Raw genomic sequence first — 17,914 nt, forward strand, 5'->3', positions numbered from 1 at the left:
GCTCCAAAGTGCGATGGTCTGCGCCAAAGTGCGATGGTTTGTTAACATTACGGACACCAAAGTCCGATGGTGCGGAGTTCAGTAACGTTTGTGACGTCACGTCACTGTGACGTCATTCTCAACATCTTCATTCTCAACGTCTTTCAAAATGAAATCGAATAAATGCAACACGGACGACAGCAATGGCAAGGTTTACACTGTTGAGGATAGTGAGAACGGCAAGATAAATTTGTTGTCGAACTATCTACTTCGCCCAAACATTTTTTAATTCATGATCATTTATTACTTGTGGCGTACACGTAATAAAATCCTGGGGATATGCGATAATGCAAAACATTCTTCACGATTTCGCGCTGAACACTTTGTGTTTATTAACATGACAACTAGATGGTAACGAAATAAGTTGAACTTCTTATTTTTTATGCATGGATTTTGCACTGATATTTTAGTGAAACAACACACGGTTGGTACAGTCTGTACCAAAACACTGTGTCGTTTACAAAAACCAATGGATTTCGGCGTGTCACACCATCGCACTTTGGCGTGTCAGACCATCGCACTTTGGCGCATGAGTGTGGACCATCGCACTTTGGCGTGTCACACCATTGGGGTTTGGCGTGACCATCGCACTTTGGAGTCTTACATATATAATGTATCTGTATGTAGATATATAATGTATATATATGTAGATGTTAGTGTACCTGTATGAAACAGTATGGTAAATGGTACATTCCTAGATACCTCACTTCTAACCCATTTGGACACCACTGTAAAGAAATAATTGGCATATGCATTAGTATTCAAGAGGTGTTACCCAACATTGATTGGTAATGACAGATAATCTTCACATGTTAAAGTGGATTCTCATACTTTAAAAGATATTTATGCTTTTTTATCTATTACTTTGAAAAATCTGAATTTTCAAAGACTTGTTTCTCTCCAACCAGCATTAATATTCTATCTTTAATTTGGCTGTATCATTTTAGAGTGACATGTAAGGTGTGACATTATTCAGTTTATTCTCCCCCTCCCCCCCCTCCCCCCCCCCAATAATTCTGATAGTATGATAGTATAGGGCCTCCTTAAATTCAAGATAATGATTTTCGTGTTATAATTAAATTTTTTGCTGTTGATCATTAGACTTACACATGTCTTGACTATGGCGATGTCAATAAATTGAATTTAAAAAGTTTAAACAGCCCTACACCACATACGGTATCAATTGGTCGATAATTGACTTCATTCTTTTATTACATTCAATTCACATTGCTTTAAAACAGGAAAAGTTCAAAACAAAACTCTAGAAGATGAAAAAATTAAAGATTCCTGCCTTAAAATTGTCCAACCTTGTAACAGTGATGTTTACTTGAACATTCTAATACAGTATTTGAAACAGGAAGCATATACTCCTAAGTTTTGACTTACATTTTTTGCCAGCCTCTTGTGCGAGGTCTACCATCCCATATTCCACCAGTACCCCAAGGTCCTTGAATTCCTCCACACTCCGCCTGAAGGCGGACAGATAAGCTTGGACTTTCACTCCCCAGTAAGCATAGAAAACCATGACCTTTGGGATATAAAGGGTTCCTCTCAAGGTCATTACATTTTTTCCAAACTCCTCCTGAAAAATAAATTGATGCCAAAGTCTCTAAATCTTTAAAAAAAACGGAACATGAAGTGGCATCTGGCCAACATCAGACTTCATTTTTGTTTCATATTTTAATGATTATCTCCCTTTCATTTGCATCAGAAAGAACTAACAGATCAAATAGCAATTTATATGACACCAAAACAGTGATTTTTTAAGACCTATTTTAAGTTCGAATATCAGCCCTTTTCCCTCCTAAAAATTACCAATTTTTTCCCAATTTAACTTGCACCTTTCCCAATAATAGAAACTGGTGAAAACATATTCGTTTAAAACTAAGTTCAATGTGAATAATTTATGTGACAAAGACGCAATTCTAGATGATTTAGAAAGAATAGTCAAAAAATTTTAAGAGCTTAAAGAAAAGAAAGTTAAATATGTAAAATAAAAGAAGAATGACATCAATTTGTGTTTGATTGATATATTTAGCATGTTTACAATACTGTCTAGGTTTTCCCAATTTGATCAAAGATTTGACAATTTTTCCCAATTCGATAGCCACAGGACTCTTTTGAAAATTGTTGGAAAATCACTGCAAAAGCACAGCATACATACATGTACGTGTTTCAAATTAGGTAAAGTCGTATTACAAGAGTATCAAAGACTAACAAGAGCACTGCAAATAGTACATCATAGGCCTGTTGAACCGTGATATCTGTATCCATAACAGAGAAAAGTCTGAAAAACAGTTTGACCTACACTGTATTCTCAGACCTCAAGAAATTTCAACGCTGTACATGACCTTGTTGCATTGAATTTGAAAATTTTAGCCTGAGAATTAAATTATCAATTTTTGCCATCCTTTCAACAAAAAACATGTATCCCCCTCAAAGCATTTTTGAAGTACACGACCTTAACAGGAAAAGAGTACCAATTCATTTCTCATAGACCTCAATATTAACTTTTGGCCCTCTCACTAATGATAGACAAATGACCGCCAAACTTTGAAAGCTCATTATGACATTCCAAGAACTAATTAAAAATGACAAAAATTATATTGGGTCCCGTTGCTTTTATAGGTCATATTTATATTCTTTTTACAATCAGAACAATCTGCAGTAAATTACACCCTTCATTTCAAACATACTAGGGCCCTACCAAGGTAATCTCCTCAGTCATTTTTTGATTTTGTGCAAGAATTTTTCATCCCTACTATTAATCTAAACTTCTTTTAATATTTCTTTCCATTCCAAATAATTTCACTCTTGATATTAGCCAATGACGCAACACCTAGATATTTATTCCTCTGTGGGTAAACTGCGTCCAGGTTACGCATCTGGGGGTTTGGTACTCTCATTCCTAACCCTTTACAAGATGTTGAGCTATGTATGTACCTCTTAAAATGCTAAACTACTTACATTTTTAAAGAAAATCCCTGAAATTTATTTTTCTACATTCACATACTTTTCTGGTTTATAAAAACAAAACAACTTTTCATCAGACTTAATAGCGAGCAAAGCTCGTGTCGCGACGAGCTCGCTCCAATGATTACGCAATTGAGTCATGTGATTTGCTCTTCATCAGCTAAAAAATTATGGGGACTACACATAATGCTTCCAGAAAAATGTCGCCATCACTGCAGTATACTTCATTGACAACCTCATAGATAAAACAAATAAATAGTTTGGAAAGTACCACAAATGATTTCAAATTCCAGACATGTTTTCCCATACCTTCGTACGTTTTGTTGTGGATAATTTCTTGATTTGAAAGAAAAACAATCGCAGCTAATAATGACGTCAAAATGCACTGTTTACATCAACCGCATTATATTTTCCGCTTTAAATGAATTGCATCAAGTCATGTCGTAAGATGTTATGCACAGGGTTTTGACACAACCTGAGCAAACTGGTATATATAAGTGCTATTATGGTTCTTCGCTTGTCTCAACAGTCTTACCATAAACATATTAGTGAGAAATTAAGATTTATGAATGCTGGTAACCTATAAAATGGATGTCTTCTGGTACACATACGTAACTTTAAAAGATAGTCATTAGCAGTATAGCCCTGTAGTAATCAATGGTGGAACAAACCTCAGTGTAGCGGTGTACAGATCGGATCTGTAAAGCCTGAAGGTGGATATCTAGCATACTAGTCTGTATATGTTGTCTTGAAAATAAGCGAGGTACAAATTTGTTCCTTTTCCTACCTGTCAAACAACATAAAAAGTAAGACTGCAAGTATCCTAAAACTTTTAAAACACGGAGTATACAATGTTTTAGGTTTATTTCTTTAAACACAATGTGTGATCTTTAATGAAATTGCACAGAAAATAATGTTTCAATAAAAATTAGAGATGATATAAATTCTTTATGGGGACTTACTGTCTTTTGTTAGTACAAGAATTGCAGGTATATCTGGAACTTCATAGATCTCTCTTAGCTCACTACAATGACAAATAATATGTTCTACTGAAGCATGTCCTTTTGAAAAAATCCTTGTAAATATCAAGTCAATCAACCAATAAATCCACCATGTTAAATTAGAAATGATCAGAGACCGGCTTTACACATAGACTATAACTCACCTGGCGTGAGTGGAGTAAGGTAGACTATAATCTCATCTGGCATGAGTGGAGTAAGGTAGACTATAAACTCACCTGGCATGAGTGGAGTAAGGTAGACTATAACTCACCTGGCGTGAGTGGAGTAAGGTAGACTATAATCTCACCTGGCGTGAGTGGAGTAAGGTAGACTATAAACTCACCTGGCATGAGTGGAGTAAGGTAAACTATAATCTCACCTGGCGTGAGTGGAGTAAGGTGAACTATAACTCACCTGGCATGAGTGGAGTAAGGTAGACTATAATCTCACCTGGCATGAGTGGAGTAAGGTAGACTATAATCTCACCTGGCATGAGTGGAGTAAGGTAGACTATAACTCACCTGGCATGAGTGGAGTAAGGTAGACTATAACTCACCTGGCGTGAATGGAGTAAGGGTGTATCACAAACGCTTTACAGCTGAGGGTTTTCTCACTGAGCTGAAAGTAAAAGGACAACAGCTTTCACTCTGGCTGTCTTTACACTAAAAGGACAACAGCTTTCACTCTGGCTGTCTCTACATTTTTCTTTTCTTTGACTTTTAATCCCCCCTCTCCATATTTTCTACATGAAAAAAATGGCTAGTAATCAGCGTATCAATTACTTACAACTATAACAGTCAGTCACAGAAACTGTAATAATCAGTTGTGAAATACTCTGTTGGTATTGCAGATGATTAACACTGTAAATGTATTTATGCAAGACAAAATAATACTATCCAATAAAACCCCCAGATCTGATGATGTATTTGATCTGGCTGATTAGTAGTTTTGATAAAATTACTTGCAATTTGATACCAGCTTCCTCATCCCTTAACCTAAATAAGAATGATGTAACAAGCAATATTTGGAGTTGGTTTCAGAAAAAAAAGGCGACATCAAAGTCATGAATGCCATATTTTCTGTTGGATTTTATGTCTGATTAGGATCTCTGAGTTAGGTAGGGAAAAATCAAATGCAATGCAATAGATATTATCTATCTAACTATCCTCCCCCCCCCTCTCTCTCTCTCTCTCTCAAATTTTCATTTTTTAAACTTAAATGTATTTTATCAACACAGCCATTTCAAATGTCTTCTTGTCAGTAATCAATATGTATTATCACAATAGGAAATCAATAAATCCTTGGTATATTTGAATTAGATTAGAAAATTGTAAACTTGTATTTATAAACCATATACATTTGAAATAATCAGGTAGGAGATAGTTCCAGCACGCTCTTTTATATTGAAACCACTCTTTTTAAAATTTGCAGACTTAGACTTGGAGCTGGACTAATTTTCTTGACTTCAAATAAATGAAAAACAAAATAATTAGCTTAGTAACAAAAAATAATGAACTGCAGTTCTATTTTCTTTTTTAATTCTTTTCCGATAAGAAACTTGTGAGAAATGAAATGTGTTATCTCCCTTTAACCATGGAAATGACAAGCAGTCAGTGACTATCATGGTAAACTGTTGCTAGACTAATAATACTTAAAAAACATGTTATAATTCAGCAGAAAACAAATTATCCTTGTATGTCATGATGTTAACATTATTCCATTTCTGATTTGTCAAATCCTTGCAATACTTTCTAGTGAAGCTTGTCTATTCAATATAATCAGATCTGTCCTTTAATATGCAACCACACTGGGTACAATAAATATTTTACCAATACTGCATATCATGTTGTATTCATACTCATCTATGACATTTTTGAGACTTCAAAAATGTGAATTGCTAAATTTAGGATATACTACTGCCATATAACATTGAAACACGTTTGTCTCTTGTAGTTTTCAATTTTGATTTTTTCCCCCATTAACTACAACTACATAGAATACCTACTTCTTATGAACATCTGAGCAATAGTTTTCAGTTTGTGTCAATAGACAGAAGAGCATTTATCACAGTGCATTGTGTGTTTATTCATATTTCTTGCTTAACACTCTTTCACTTTCACAATGACAGCAGAGTTATTTCCCTTCACACTATTACCTCAAACACTTTTTCTTCAACATGATGATGATTGTAATGATCAGGAAAGGCCAGAATTGTCACATTATGTGTCTCCATAGCAACTCTCACAAGTTCTGGTGAGGCATCTTGAAGTTGTTCAGCATGCTGATCAACCTATTTAGAGAAATTCTATTATCAAAAAAAAAAATAAAAATAAAAAAAAATAAAAAATTCTTGTATATAATAAATGAATGTTCAAAATCAATTATCATCCTATAACATGTTCAATAAAAATGAATAATACATAATAAGCTGTGATTATATCATAACATACAAATAATTCACAGTGACATTAATAATCAATATCACTTCTGATATCATACCTATGCTGTATCCCTATTACATTGCATGTTTATGACAAATTGACTAACAATGCATACTTTTCTATATTCAGACTGCCTTGCATTCTTACCAATCTATTCAGCCACTGATGGATAAGAGATTTTTTTGTCTTTCCCTCATACATATATGATGAAGACTGCCCCAAGTAACATTTCAGGGCTGGCATTTGCTGGGGTTTTCTTTCCCTCACCATTTCACTCTACAAATTTCAAAAAATTTGAATTCGACAAAACCTACTCTCTACACATTATATGCATTTAAACACTGCATTTACTATTGTATATGGATTTTTACATGTATAGAAATATTTTATGGTTAATAATCTGATTACACTAGTATACAAGTCCTGTTTGAATATACACAGCTTCATTTCCATTAATTCAACAAAGAACAACAATAAGATGACACACATAAAACGTCACTTTTGTTCACAGAATACTAACTTTGTCAAAAGAATAGGATCCAAACTGCCAGTCTTTGTAATTGTTCGACTCATTTTTCCACAAGGTATAAACATGTTTTTCAAGTTTGGATCCATCAGTTGCTAAAAAACAAAATAAATAATATACCCTTGGTATGCTTATTTTCAAATTAAAATGTATTTGGAGAGAGGCATCAGTCAGATTAGAACTTAACAGACATAAGACTCTCACTGTTGGTTAGAACCTACACCCAAGCTGAAGAAAAGTGTCATTGAGGAGAATGCAACACCAAACTGAGATACGCTACCAAATATTTACATTTCCAATTTTTTGTTACCTTTGGTATGGATGCAATGCAGTTGCCAATGACTTGATAAATATAGTACATCTATTTCAACCGCTGGCAATTCCGACAGAAATGAAAGTTAATTGTAAAAACATGAATAAGATTTTTTAAAATACACGAGGATATGAACTGCAGTATTTCACACAGGCAAACTTTTTCATGAGCACTGTGCTTCACAAAGTATGTCAGCGTAACCATGGTAACATATCACAGTTCATGCTCCCATGTATTTTCAAAATCTTAAAATGGCAACATACATAGTCCTTAATGAATCACAGCCAAGATTCCTATTTACAATTAATTCACTGGGTAACAAACCACAACACTGGGGTAGAATGAATTGTTGCTGAAAATTAAATATTGGAACTATTAATCTACCTGTGTAATTTATTGTATTACTACTTCTGAAATAAATATTTTGTAAATGATTGCTGTTGGTCCCAGCACCTCAAATACTCCACTCTGCATGCCCACTCCACCAATATTACACCACCAACATAGGCCAGTTATTATAACTACATAAGAATTTGTAAGAATATTATACACAAAATCCTAGGAGTGAATGTCATGTCATACCTGTATATCATAGTTAATAAAGCTCTGGAAATGTTATAACTACAGTTCAAATAAAGATTAATATCCCACTTACTACGGCCATGATGTGCATCTGCAGCATCAGTATTCATAGCGAGCATCACTATTACACGTTACAAAGTATGTTGTTGTCACTGTTTCTTTTGTGTATCCTACTGTAATAACTAGCGAAGCTCACGTCACAAAACAATGCGACAAACTCATTCTAATACGAGTCACATTATTTGCTCTTCATCACCTGATAAATGATAGAGATTACCCATAATGCTTCCAGAAAAATGTTGCCATCACAGCCATAATCCTATACTTCAATGACAACCCCATAAATAAAATAAATTGTTTGGAAAGTACCACAACCATTTTAAAATTCCAAACAAGCTTTCTTATACCTTCGTATGTTTTGTTGTTATTGATAATTGCTTGGTTTGCAAGGGGAAAAAAGCAATGCAACTGATACGACTGTTTACATCGACTGCGCTATATTTCCTGCATTAAATGAATAGGCGGATTTCAAAAACTTCTGAAGTCGTTGTTGCAAGATGTAAAGGGTTTTCACTCAACTCAACATAGACACCGTAAAACATAAGAAAGGAGAAAAATTATGGCAGGACCACGAATTCAACCCAAGACCCCTGCATAACTAGACAGGTTCTCTAACCACTGAGTTACCCACACTGATATCCACGGTCCATATTGCCCTAACTATATATCTATGCTTACTTCTAAAAGACTCGCTGGTTAATTCTCAGCACATCTTATTTTACTAAATACCAACCACTTTTCCTAAACAAGATGCAGAGGGGTAGATGCCTCGCAGATTTAATGTGTCTCTCCATGACAGATGGAACAAAATCTCGAAAAAATACCGATCCATTTCCATCTGAAGAATAAAAGAACGTGGTTTTAAAAAAAAGAAAATACCCTAGATGATATATGATATCTATTTCAACTGTTAGTGTTAGCTGTTCAAACTTCAATGCATGGTATTTATGAATACTATATGTATAGAATTATATATATATTTATTCACCAATCAAGGGCCCTCAGGGGGCATATACAAATTAACAATTAAACATTATAACTACATGATACAATTTACACATGTGTACCACATACACGTTAAGGGTTTCTACATTGACATAGGTATTGAATTCTCATCACAATACTGATTGGAAATGTACTGTACAATAAGTGTGCTATATGGGAAGTAAAGTACAACAATATTATAAAATGTTGTCACAAGCACAGAGGGTACCAAGGGACGGTGCCTGAGCCAAGTCTATCAGACTGACAGTCTTGTACCCTAAGTGTTTAAGACAGCTTATTTATTGTATACACAAAAATAAATACATGATACCACAATATGTACACATGCACACCATACACAGATGTTATATATTCAAGACAGCTTACATGAGTATTGTATACAATTAAATAGAACTACACAATACGATAATGTGATAAAAGTATATTCGTTTTGAATAAATAATCACCAGTAACTGGGATATTAAAGAGAATTTGAAATGATACATAAATAAAAGGAAAATTAAGAAAAACGCATTTTTTCTTCGGTCGTGAAGTCATGTTTGGACGACCATAGTTGAGTATTTTTGGTAGCCCGATCCCAATCAGATAAGTCAGAGAGGGCTGATCAATGAGACCTCCGATGATTTTTAACATAGGACTGCGCTGTGAGGAAAGTCTAAGTACACCATATAAGAAAAAAAATCCTATCAGGGCCGTAAGTAGGGTTCTAAATCAGGGGAGGCAGGGGATTGGGGGCCGCCGATTGACTTTACGACTGAAAATGACACTTTTTAAATCCCAATTTATCATGTTTGTGTTTCATTTGTACTATGTAAAGAATCGTAATATGGTGTCAAAGACAAAGGTGCTTGTCTTCATTTTAAACATATATCCTATAATATAACATTTATATAATTTTATTTTCTTTTTTGCCAAAAAATCAGACGAGGCAGTTGCCTCGTCTGCCTCATCGGCAGTTACGGCCCTGCCTATGCTTACAGTTGCATGCCCATAAACGTGACCCACAGAACGAGAAAGATTTAGATTCAATGCACTTGTAAGATAAATGCATGGTGTTGGGTACGAAAGCCGGTAGTCCGAAATATCTGACGTTTTCCTGGCTTTTTTATGATTTTGATATTTATCGTGCCAGCAAACGTCAATCGTAACTACTCGGCTATTTCCGTAACCGTTTTGCGGTTACGGAAGAAGACGAGCGCGTGATCCGATTGAGCAAACGTCAGAACCGGCGCCATTACGTAAACTGGAAATTCGCCGCTTCCAACTGGAGGCGGTATTCTCGGGTCGATTTTAAATACTTTGGAGTGGAATTCAATGTTAAACTCATAATTAATTAACTCGGGCCGTATTTCCAGTTAACGTAATGGCGCCGGTTCTGACGTTTTCCTGGCACGGTATATATCAAAATCATAAAAAAGCCAGGAAAACGTAAGATATTTCGGACTAGAAAGCCGGATGAACTCAGTTTTGGAGGGGGAGCTCGTTATAACGATTGATATCCAACGTGTTATTTATCTCGTGATAAAAAGTAAGTTTTCTCGATGGAAAGAACACTTTGAAGACCAACATCATCCAATCCGGCAGACATACCACAAGCAGAGGAACACCTCCCCATAGGCGGCAAGACGTCCACCAGACAGGAAATCTGCAAGGTAATAAAGCAGTTGTAATCTCGGTTGAGATTCGGTTCGGCTGAATATTTGGACTGACGCCTTCAGTCCAAATATTCAGCCCAGCCGAATCTCAACCGATATTAAAGCAGTTGATGATCGGCAAGGCAGCGGGCCCAGACGGTATTCTAGTAGATACATTAAAGGCGGACCTAGACAACACCGTCGAGATGCTGTTCCCATCGTTTGAAAATACCTGGGAGGAGGAGCAAATACCAACAGATGAGTACCTTAATATTAGCATACCTAAAAAGGGTGATCTCAGCAACTGTGCAAATTACCGAGAGATTACTCTCCTGTCCGTACCAAGTGTTCAACAGGCTCATCCTGAACAGAATTAAGGACCAAGTAGATGCTCACCTAAGGGACCAGCAAACAGGCCTCCGTAAAGACAGATCCTGCACAGACCAGATAGCTACCCTCCGTATCATTGTTACAGATCCTGCACAGACCAGATAGCTACCCTCCGCATCATTGTTACAGATCCTGCACAGACCAGATAGCTACCCTCCGCATCATTGTTACAGATCCTGCACAGACCAGATAGCTACCCTCCGCATCATTGTTACAGATCCTGCACAGACCAGATAGCTACCCTCCGCATCATTGTTACAGATCCTGCACAGACCAGATAGCTACCCTCCGTATCATTGTTACAGATCCTGCACAGACCAGATAGCTACCCTCCGCATCATTGTTGAGAAGTCCTTGAAATGGAATTCGTCACTCTACATCAATTAACATTGTAGACTAGGAGAAGGCTTTCGACAGTCTGGACAGGAAAACTCTCGGGAACCTACTGTGACACTATGGGTTGTCAGGCAAGATGGTCAATGTTCATCATGAAATGACCTGCAGAGTAGTCCATGGAGGCCAGCTTACAGAGTAGTCCATGGAGGTCAGCTTACAGAGTAGTCCATGGAGGCCAGCTTACAGAGTAGTCCATGGAGGCCAGCTTACAGAGTAGTCCATGGAGGCCAGCTTACAGAGTAGTTCATGGAGGCCAGCTTACAGAGTAGTCCATGGAGGCCAGTTTACAGAGGCCTTCGAGGTTAAAACCAGAGTTCGTCAGGGGGTGCTTGCTCTCTCATTTTCTCTTCCTGCTCGGTATCAACTGGATAACGAAGATGTCGACGGTCAACACAACAACAGGAATCCAGTGGACACTTTTCAAGCAACTTGACGGTCTCGACTTTGCAGACGATCTGACACTACTGTCCCATACCCGACAATTAACAAATAGAAGAGATCAACAACATAGCATACACCTCAACGCAAGTAGTCCTAAACATCAACAAGGGGAAGACCAAGATCCTTAAGGTCAACACCGCCGGCAGCGAATGAATCAAGTTTGAAGATGAGACACTTAATGAGGTGGAGTCTTTGACATACAGGTACCTGGGAAGTGTCGTTGACAATTTGGGCGAAACTGAAGCTGGTGTGTGAGCTAGAATAGAAAAAGCCAGAGTAACATTCCTACAACTGAAGCTGGTGTGAGAGCCAGAATAGGAAAAGCCAGCGTAACATTCCTACAACTGAAGAACTTATGAAATTCCAAAGAACTGACCCTTCAGACAAAGATCAGGCTGTTCAACACAAACGTCAAGTCAGTTTTTCATTACGGGGCTGAAATCTGGAGGACAGCAATGGCAACAGTCTTGTCTGCGAAGGATACTCTCTAGTATATCCAAGGGTTCGTGTTTGCCCAATTCCTTATTTTGTATTGCTTATAGGAGTTATGATATTGATCACTGTTCGTTATCTTCAACTTTCATACTCCAGATCCGCTGGCTGAAAATCATCAGCAACCAGGACCTTTGACAGCAAACCGACCGACTCCCTGCAGAAGACGCTATTCTGAGGCGACCCTGGAGGTGGATTGGTCACACACTCCGTAAGGAATGAGAGTACCAAACCCCCGTATGCGTAACCCGGACGCAGTTTACCCCAGATTGAGCGGAGGTATAAATGTCTAGGTGCGTGATTGGCTAATATCAAGAGTGAAATTATTTGGAATTGAAAGACATATTATAGAGGTTCAAATTAATTGTCAGGATGAAAAATTATCGCACAAAATCGAGAAATGACTGAGGAAATTACCATGGTAGGGTGTGCTTAAAATGAAGGGTGTAATTTACTGCAGATTGCTATGTGTTGTAAAGAAGTACAAATATGGTCTATAAAAGGCACGGGACCCTATATATTTTTTGTCATTTTTTATCAACACTTGGAATGAACTTTGAAATGTTTGCGGTCATTTGTTTCAAATCGATATAGCTAATTAGTGAGAGGGCCAAAGGTTAACATTGAGGTCTATGGGAAATGAATTGGTACTCTTTTCCCGTAAGCCAGCATCAAACATCACAAAACAAGCGCTGACCTTGAATCTCAAAGGCAAGGGAAACAGAGGCCGAGAAACACGTGGCATCGAGACCTCTATGCTGACACCAAGAAAATGGGATACACCCGGAGACAGCTTGAACAGAATGATCAAGGCCGGGACGCCTGGAGATCTCTTGCCGGCGGCCTGGTATGCTCCAGGGGGGATAACAGGCATAAGTAAGTATATAATTAAAATGTCGATAGCCTGTGAATAACTCGTATTAACGAAATACTAACTCCTTAGATTATCAACTTGTTATAACGAGATACTACACTACCTCGTTATGATGAGATGCTAACTTTTTAAGACGATGACTAGCTCGTCATAGAGATCGAGATAGCTAGCGTTATGACGAGATTACCAATGTATTTTATTAATGACGAGATATCTAAAGCGTTATAACTCGACAAAACGTGATACTAACTCGTTATAACGTGACAAAACGAGATGCTAACTCGTTATAAGGTGACAAAAGGAGATACTAACTCGTTATGACGTGATAAAACGAGATACTTGTACTTATTCGTTATAACGCGACAAAACGATATACTAACTCGTTATAATGCGACAAAACGAGATACTAACTCGTTATAACGCGACAAAACGTGATACTAACTCGTTATAATGTGATAAAACGAGATACTTGTATTTATTCGTTATAACGCGACAAAACTATATACTAACTCGTTATAACGTGACAAAACGAGATACCAACCCGTTATAACGTGACAAAACGAGATACTAACTCGCGACAAAACGATCGAGATACTAACTCGTTATAACGCGACAAAACGATCGAGATACTAACTCGTTATAGCGAGTTTTCTCGAAAATGAGCCCACCTGGTTTTTGTTTTGGAGACTCTTAAAAGCATTTTTTTCACAATTCTAAAGAGAGTACTGGATGAACATTTAACAATAGCGTGTGTGTATTCTCTTGTAGACATTGTGAAGACTTCCTCACGCAATATTCAGGTTTCGTGGAGAGAGAGAGATAATATCGAATTAGGCTTTTGGGTTATACTAATAGTTAGATTAAGTGCAGCTGTATTTATATATATACCCTCCGTATTGAATTTCATGGAGTGTGATAAATCGACAATGGGGACTACAAGTTTTCACGCCGTCTGATTTTTTGTCCGTCTGCCACATATTATGTTTTCCACCACCTTTTGATTTAGGAAGTTGGTCTGTGATAAGCCAATGAATGCTTAATTCATGTGGAAGTTTAAATTTCATATAACAGTTGACTTATTTTTACAAGATTTACGGAATTTTGTACTTGATGCAGTTTCCGACCTTTTCTCCACTATACGCTTGGATATAGAAAATTGGCATGTGGTTGTCTAGTATGTAGATGCAGCATTCGGCACGGTTGACTTCTAACGAAAATCACAAGATATGTTTTCATGGTTGTTGAACTTCTCCAGCTCTCTACATTTATCAACTAAAGCGCACGTTGAAAATGCAAAAGTCCAACGGGAATGACGTTGTCCGTCCGTCTGTCCTTCTGTCTGTTATTAATCTCATTGTCAAATAAGCTCCGGTCAGCTCAGTATATTCCGTTACGCTACAACTCGAATATCATATTGATTCATAAGGGTGAACAGCAGACTGGAGTAGTCCGTGTAGTAGTACTTAGTAGTTACTAGTAGTATTAGTAATAGTGTCATTTATTAAATACTAAGTTATAAATATATACAGGCTTTTTGCATGCATGGTATGAGTGACATATTGACTAGAGCCATGCATTAGGGATCTGTATTTTACATTACTTGTCAGGAGTAAAAAACGAGATCACCCGTGGGTATCCGACGATGATTACTTGTGGGTAAATTTCAAATTCCCCTATTCACATACATTATAATTACATTACTTGAAAATTCTTTCCTATTCACATGATAACATGGAATTGAAAATTCCTCCTATTTAAACAAATACAGTAATTAACAATTCTCCCTATTTACATAATTGCAATAATTGAAAATTCTCCACTAAATTTGATTTGATTGTTTCTGGCAATGTAATATATCTTAGATTAAATTAATAATGATTCGATCTCTTTTTATGTTTATTAGTTTGTAATTATATTTGTGTGTTAACGTTAAGTTTGAAAACATAATGCATAATGTAGCACTGCCACACCATGTTAACTCTTAACCAGTATTATAGGGTCAGGATTGATAGGGGGTGTAACATACAAAAGTATATAACCAATTTCTATTCACAGGTACCCTCTCCCGTGGGGATCCGGGTTAGAATAGGTCCTCTTTATCCCTTGCTTGTCGTAAAAGGTTACTAAATGGGGCGTTCCCTCGGATGAGACCGCAAAAACCAAGGTCCCGTGTCACAGCAGGTGAGGCACGATAAGATCCCACCGTCAGCGCCGAGCATAGACCTAAATTTTGCAGTCCTTCACCGACAATGGTGACGTCTCCATACAGTGAAATCAATTTACAACCAACCAAGAACATATTTACCCCAATTACAATTACGACGTCAGATATCAAGGAGGAAAAAAAAAAAGAAATATAAAACATATATAAACTGATTCTAAATTGAACTTTGTTGTTTTTGCTAGAATATGATGAATGTTGATAATTATATATAAAAAATGAATAAATAAATAAAAAAAAGTATGAAATAAATTTATACAAGAAATTGAAACAAAGATAAATCCAATTAGAATTAGATTCTTTGGTATTCTCGTGTATATAGCTACACGAGGTATATGTAGCGATATGTACGTAAGTGTATCAAAGGCACACACACACACACACACACACACACACACACACACACACACACACACACACACAGATCTATTAGGAATTACTAGAATATCCACCAAATCATTACTTCCTTATTAAAATTCTTCCTTTTTTCCCTCACATTTTGTTAACCTCAATCTCCCAGCATAACACTATATTATGTCTATAATCAGATATACCCTGTTACACCACCAGGCCTATATATATACATTTATCTTCCTGTTGTTTTGATTTCCCAGCACCATTATCTGTCTAGTCTCCCAACCTTTCTCCCTCTGTATAGATGCACGAACTCACTATTCTCCTAACTTGCTAATATTTTGAAAGTACAGGCGGGTGGGGGGTTAACAGGATAGGAAAATAGTGCGTTCAAAATAAACACATATTTTTCAAGCCATTCTATGAGAAAGGGTTTCATATGATACATGATTTATTAGATACACAAGGCAACTTCATCCGCTACCAGCTAGAGTATCACAAATGATTATTCAATTCAGATTCCATTTACTACATATGTCTAAATGGAAATGTCTTAAATTTTCAATTAATGATAACAGTATTATTTTAAAACAATAAGTACTAGAATATATACATAATTTTCTATATCGCTTTCTTTAATCTGTATGAGAGTGTGAGTAAAAGGTGTATATGTATTTGTGTTGAAAATGATGAAAACATACCCCCAACCCCCTACACGTAGCAATAACACGTTCATTCTCGTATATGTACCCTGCACTTTTCGTCATTATAAACTAAAATCATTATTGGGTATACTGTATGATATAGTTTATTACACCGCCCGTTAGATCCGCCTCCCTCTATGAACTACATAATAGAGACAGAGCAGGAAGTACTTCTCGTGGAACACGTATCTTCTTCTGTTTAATCTGATTAAGGAAGATAGAACATTTCAACGGAGTCATATTTAGAAAATCCCCACCAAACTTAAAGGGAAGTGTAATACGGGTTTTTTGTTAATTTTAGATCTTTCTTGAAAGAAAAGTTCAAGGTTCTCCTATTGTATTTTGGGTCCTCGATCTGCCACAGAATGTAAACTCGTGAATAATCTGCATAGTTTACTGCAATGGTGCGTTCACAGTTGAAATGGCAAACACTATAGACACCTCGCTCCTTAGACAAGAATAATCAGGCAAGATTGTTTAATAATACACACCTTAACGTAGACGTTTTGTAACCCGTACCATCCTATATTATTAAAAGATTAATCGGTCCATCAGTTTACACAAAATAAACATATACTGATAAAGGATAAGAGTTGTGGAAGTGGGACCCGGAGGTGTCCATTAGTCCGATCCACCCACGTGTACACCGAGAAAATGACATATCAAAATTAAAGCACAACGATATTGAATACAAAACACAGTATCGAGAAACATATCAAAGAATTATGTAATTACATATACTAGTATTGTAACATGTTCGAGTATTTTTAATGAAGCTGGGCATAAAAGAAAATACTCTGAAAATATTATACAGCCAATCACTATCTATTTAGCATCATGTTTATGTGTGGTTTTGGAATATCTCCTTCAACTCATGTTGTAAAGTTCTAATTAAGTTTTTACTGAATCTCATAAGAATCTCTCTTACGAACAAAGCTTATTGCTTGACAAAATCTTATAACAGCAGTAATTGAGAGAGAGAGAGAGAGAGAGAGAGAGAGAGAGAGAGAGAGAGGGGGTGCATGGCATGGGATGTAAGCCTTTCCACCGGACGATTTAGTATCATGTCCCACTCATTGTCTAGAGATTTTCTCTATCGTGTATACAAATGTTTATGTCTATATGCAGAAGAAGAGAAACGCTTAAAATATGCCTGGCATTCGTGGTCTATGGGGAAGCATTACATGTTTTCAGTGGGAAACAATTGATCGTTACTTCCTTTTGATAGGGAAACCTAAACAAACGAATGTAAACAAGGCAAATAAAGTAGGTTTTCTTCTATATCTAAATCGAGGCCAAATCTATTAATCATTTAAAGAATAATATTCTTCAACTCAAAGGTGTTAAAATTTTTAATAGTACTTCGGAGAGTTTAGAATACTTAGTGAAAACATATTACTATATATAATTTGTTTGCATCTTTTTTTCTGTGTGGGTACTTAGTACTTATATTAAAGTTGTCTTGTAT

General features: G+C 36.5%; 1 protein-coding gene across 1 annotated transcript in view; it reads right to left on the minus strand.

Annotated features, from left to right (window-relative positions):
- Positions 1-9,507, minus strand: part of LOC125669548 (uncharacterized) — a 30,197-nt gene extending 20,690 nt beyond the window's left edge. The window contains exons 1-10 of the mRNA XM_048904133.2: positions 9,387-9,507; positions 8,669-8,773; positions 6,975-7,075; positions 6,602-6,730; positions 6,169-6,303; positions 4,570-4,631; positions 3,975-4,036; positions 3,684-3,799; positions 1,426-1,621; positions 702-767 (exon numbers count right to left, since the gene is read on the minus strand). Coding sequence (XP_048760090.2) covers positions 702-767; positions 1,426-1,621; positions 3,684-3,799; positions 3,975-4,036; positions 4,570-4,631; positions 6,169-6,303; positions 6,602-6,730; positions 6,975-7,075; positions 8,669-8,773; positions 9,387-9,477 — 1,063 coding nt within the window. The 5' untranslated portion in view covers positions 9,478-9,507. The remainder of the gene's footprint in view (positions 1-701; positions 768-1,425; positions 1,622-3,683; positions 3,800-3,974; positions 4,037-4,569; positions 4,632-6,168; positions 6,304-6,601; positions 6,731-6,974; positions 7,076-8,668; positions 8,774-9,386) is intronic.
- Positions 9,508-17,914: the final 8,407 nt, after the last annotated feature.

Source organism: Ostrea edulis, chromosome 4 (assembly GCF_947568905.1).
Source record: "Ostrea edulis chromosome 4, xbOstEdul1.1, whole genome shotgun sequence".
NCBI classification, from domain to species: Eukaryota; Metazoa; Mollusca; class Bivalvia; order Ostreida; family Ostreidae; genus Ostrea; species Ostrea edulis.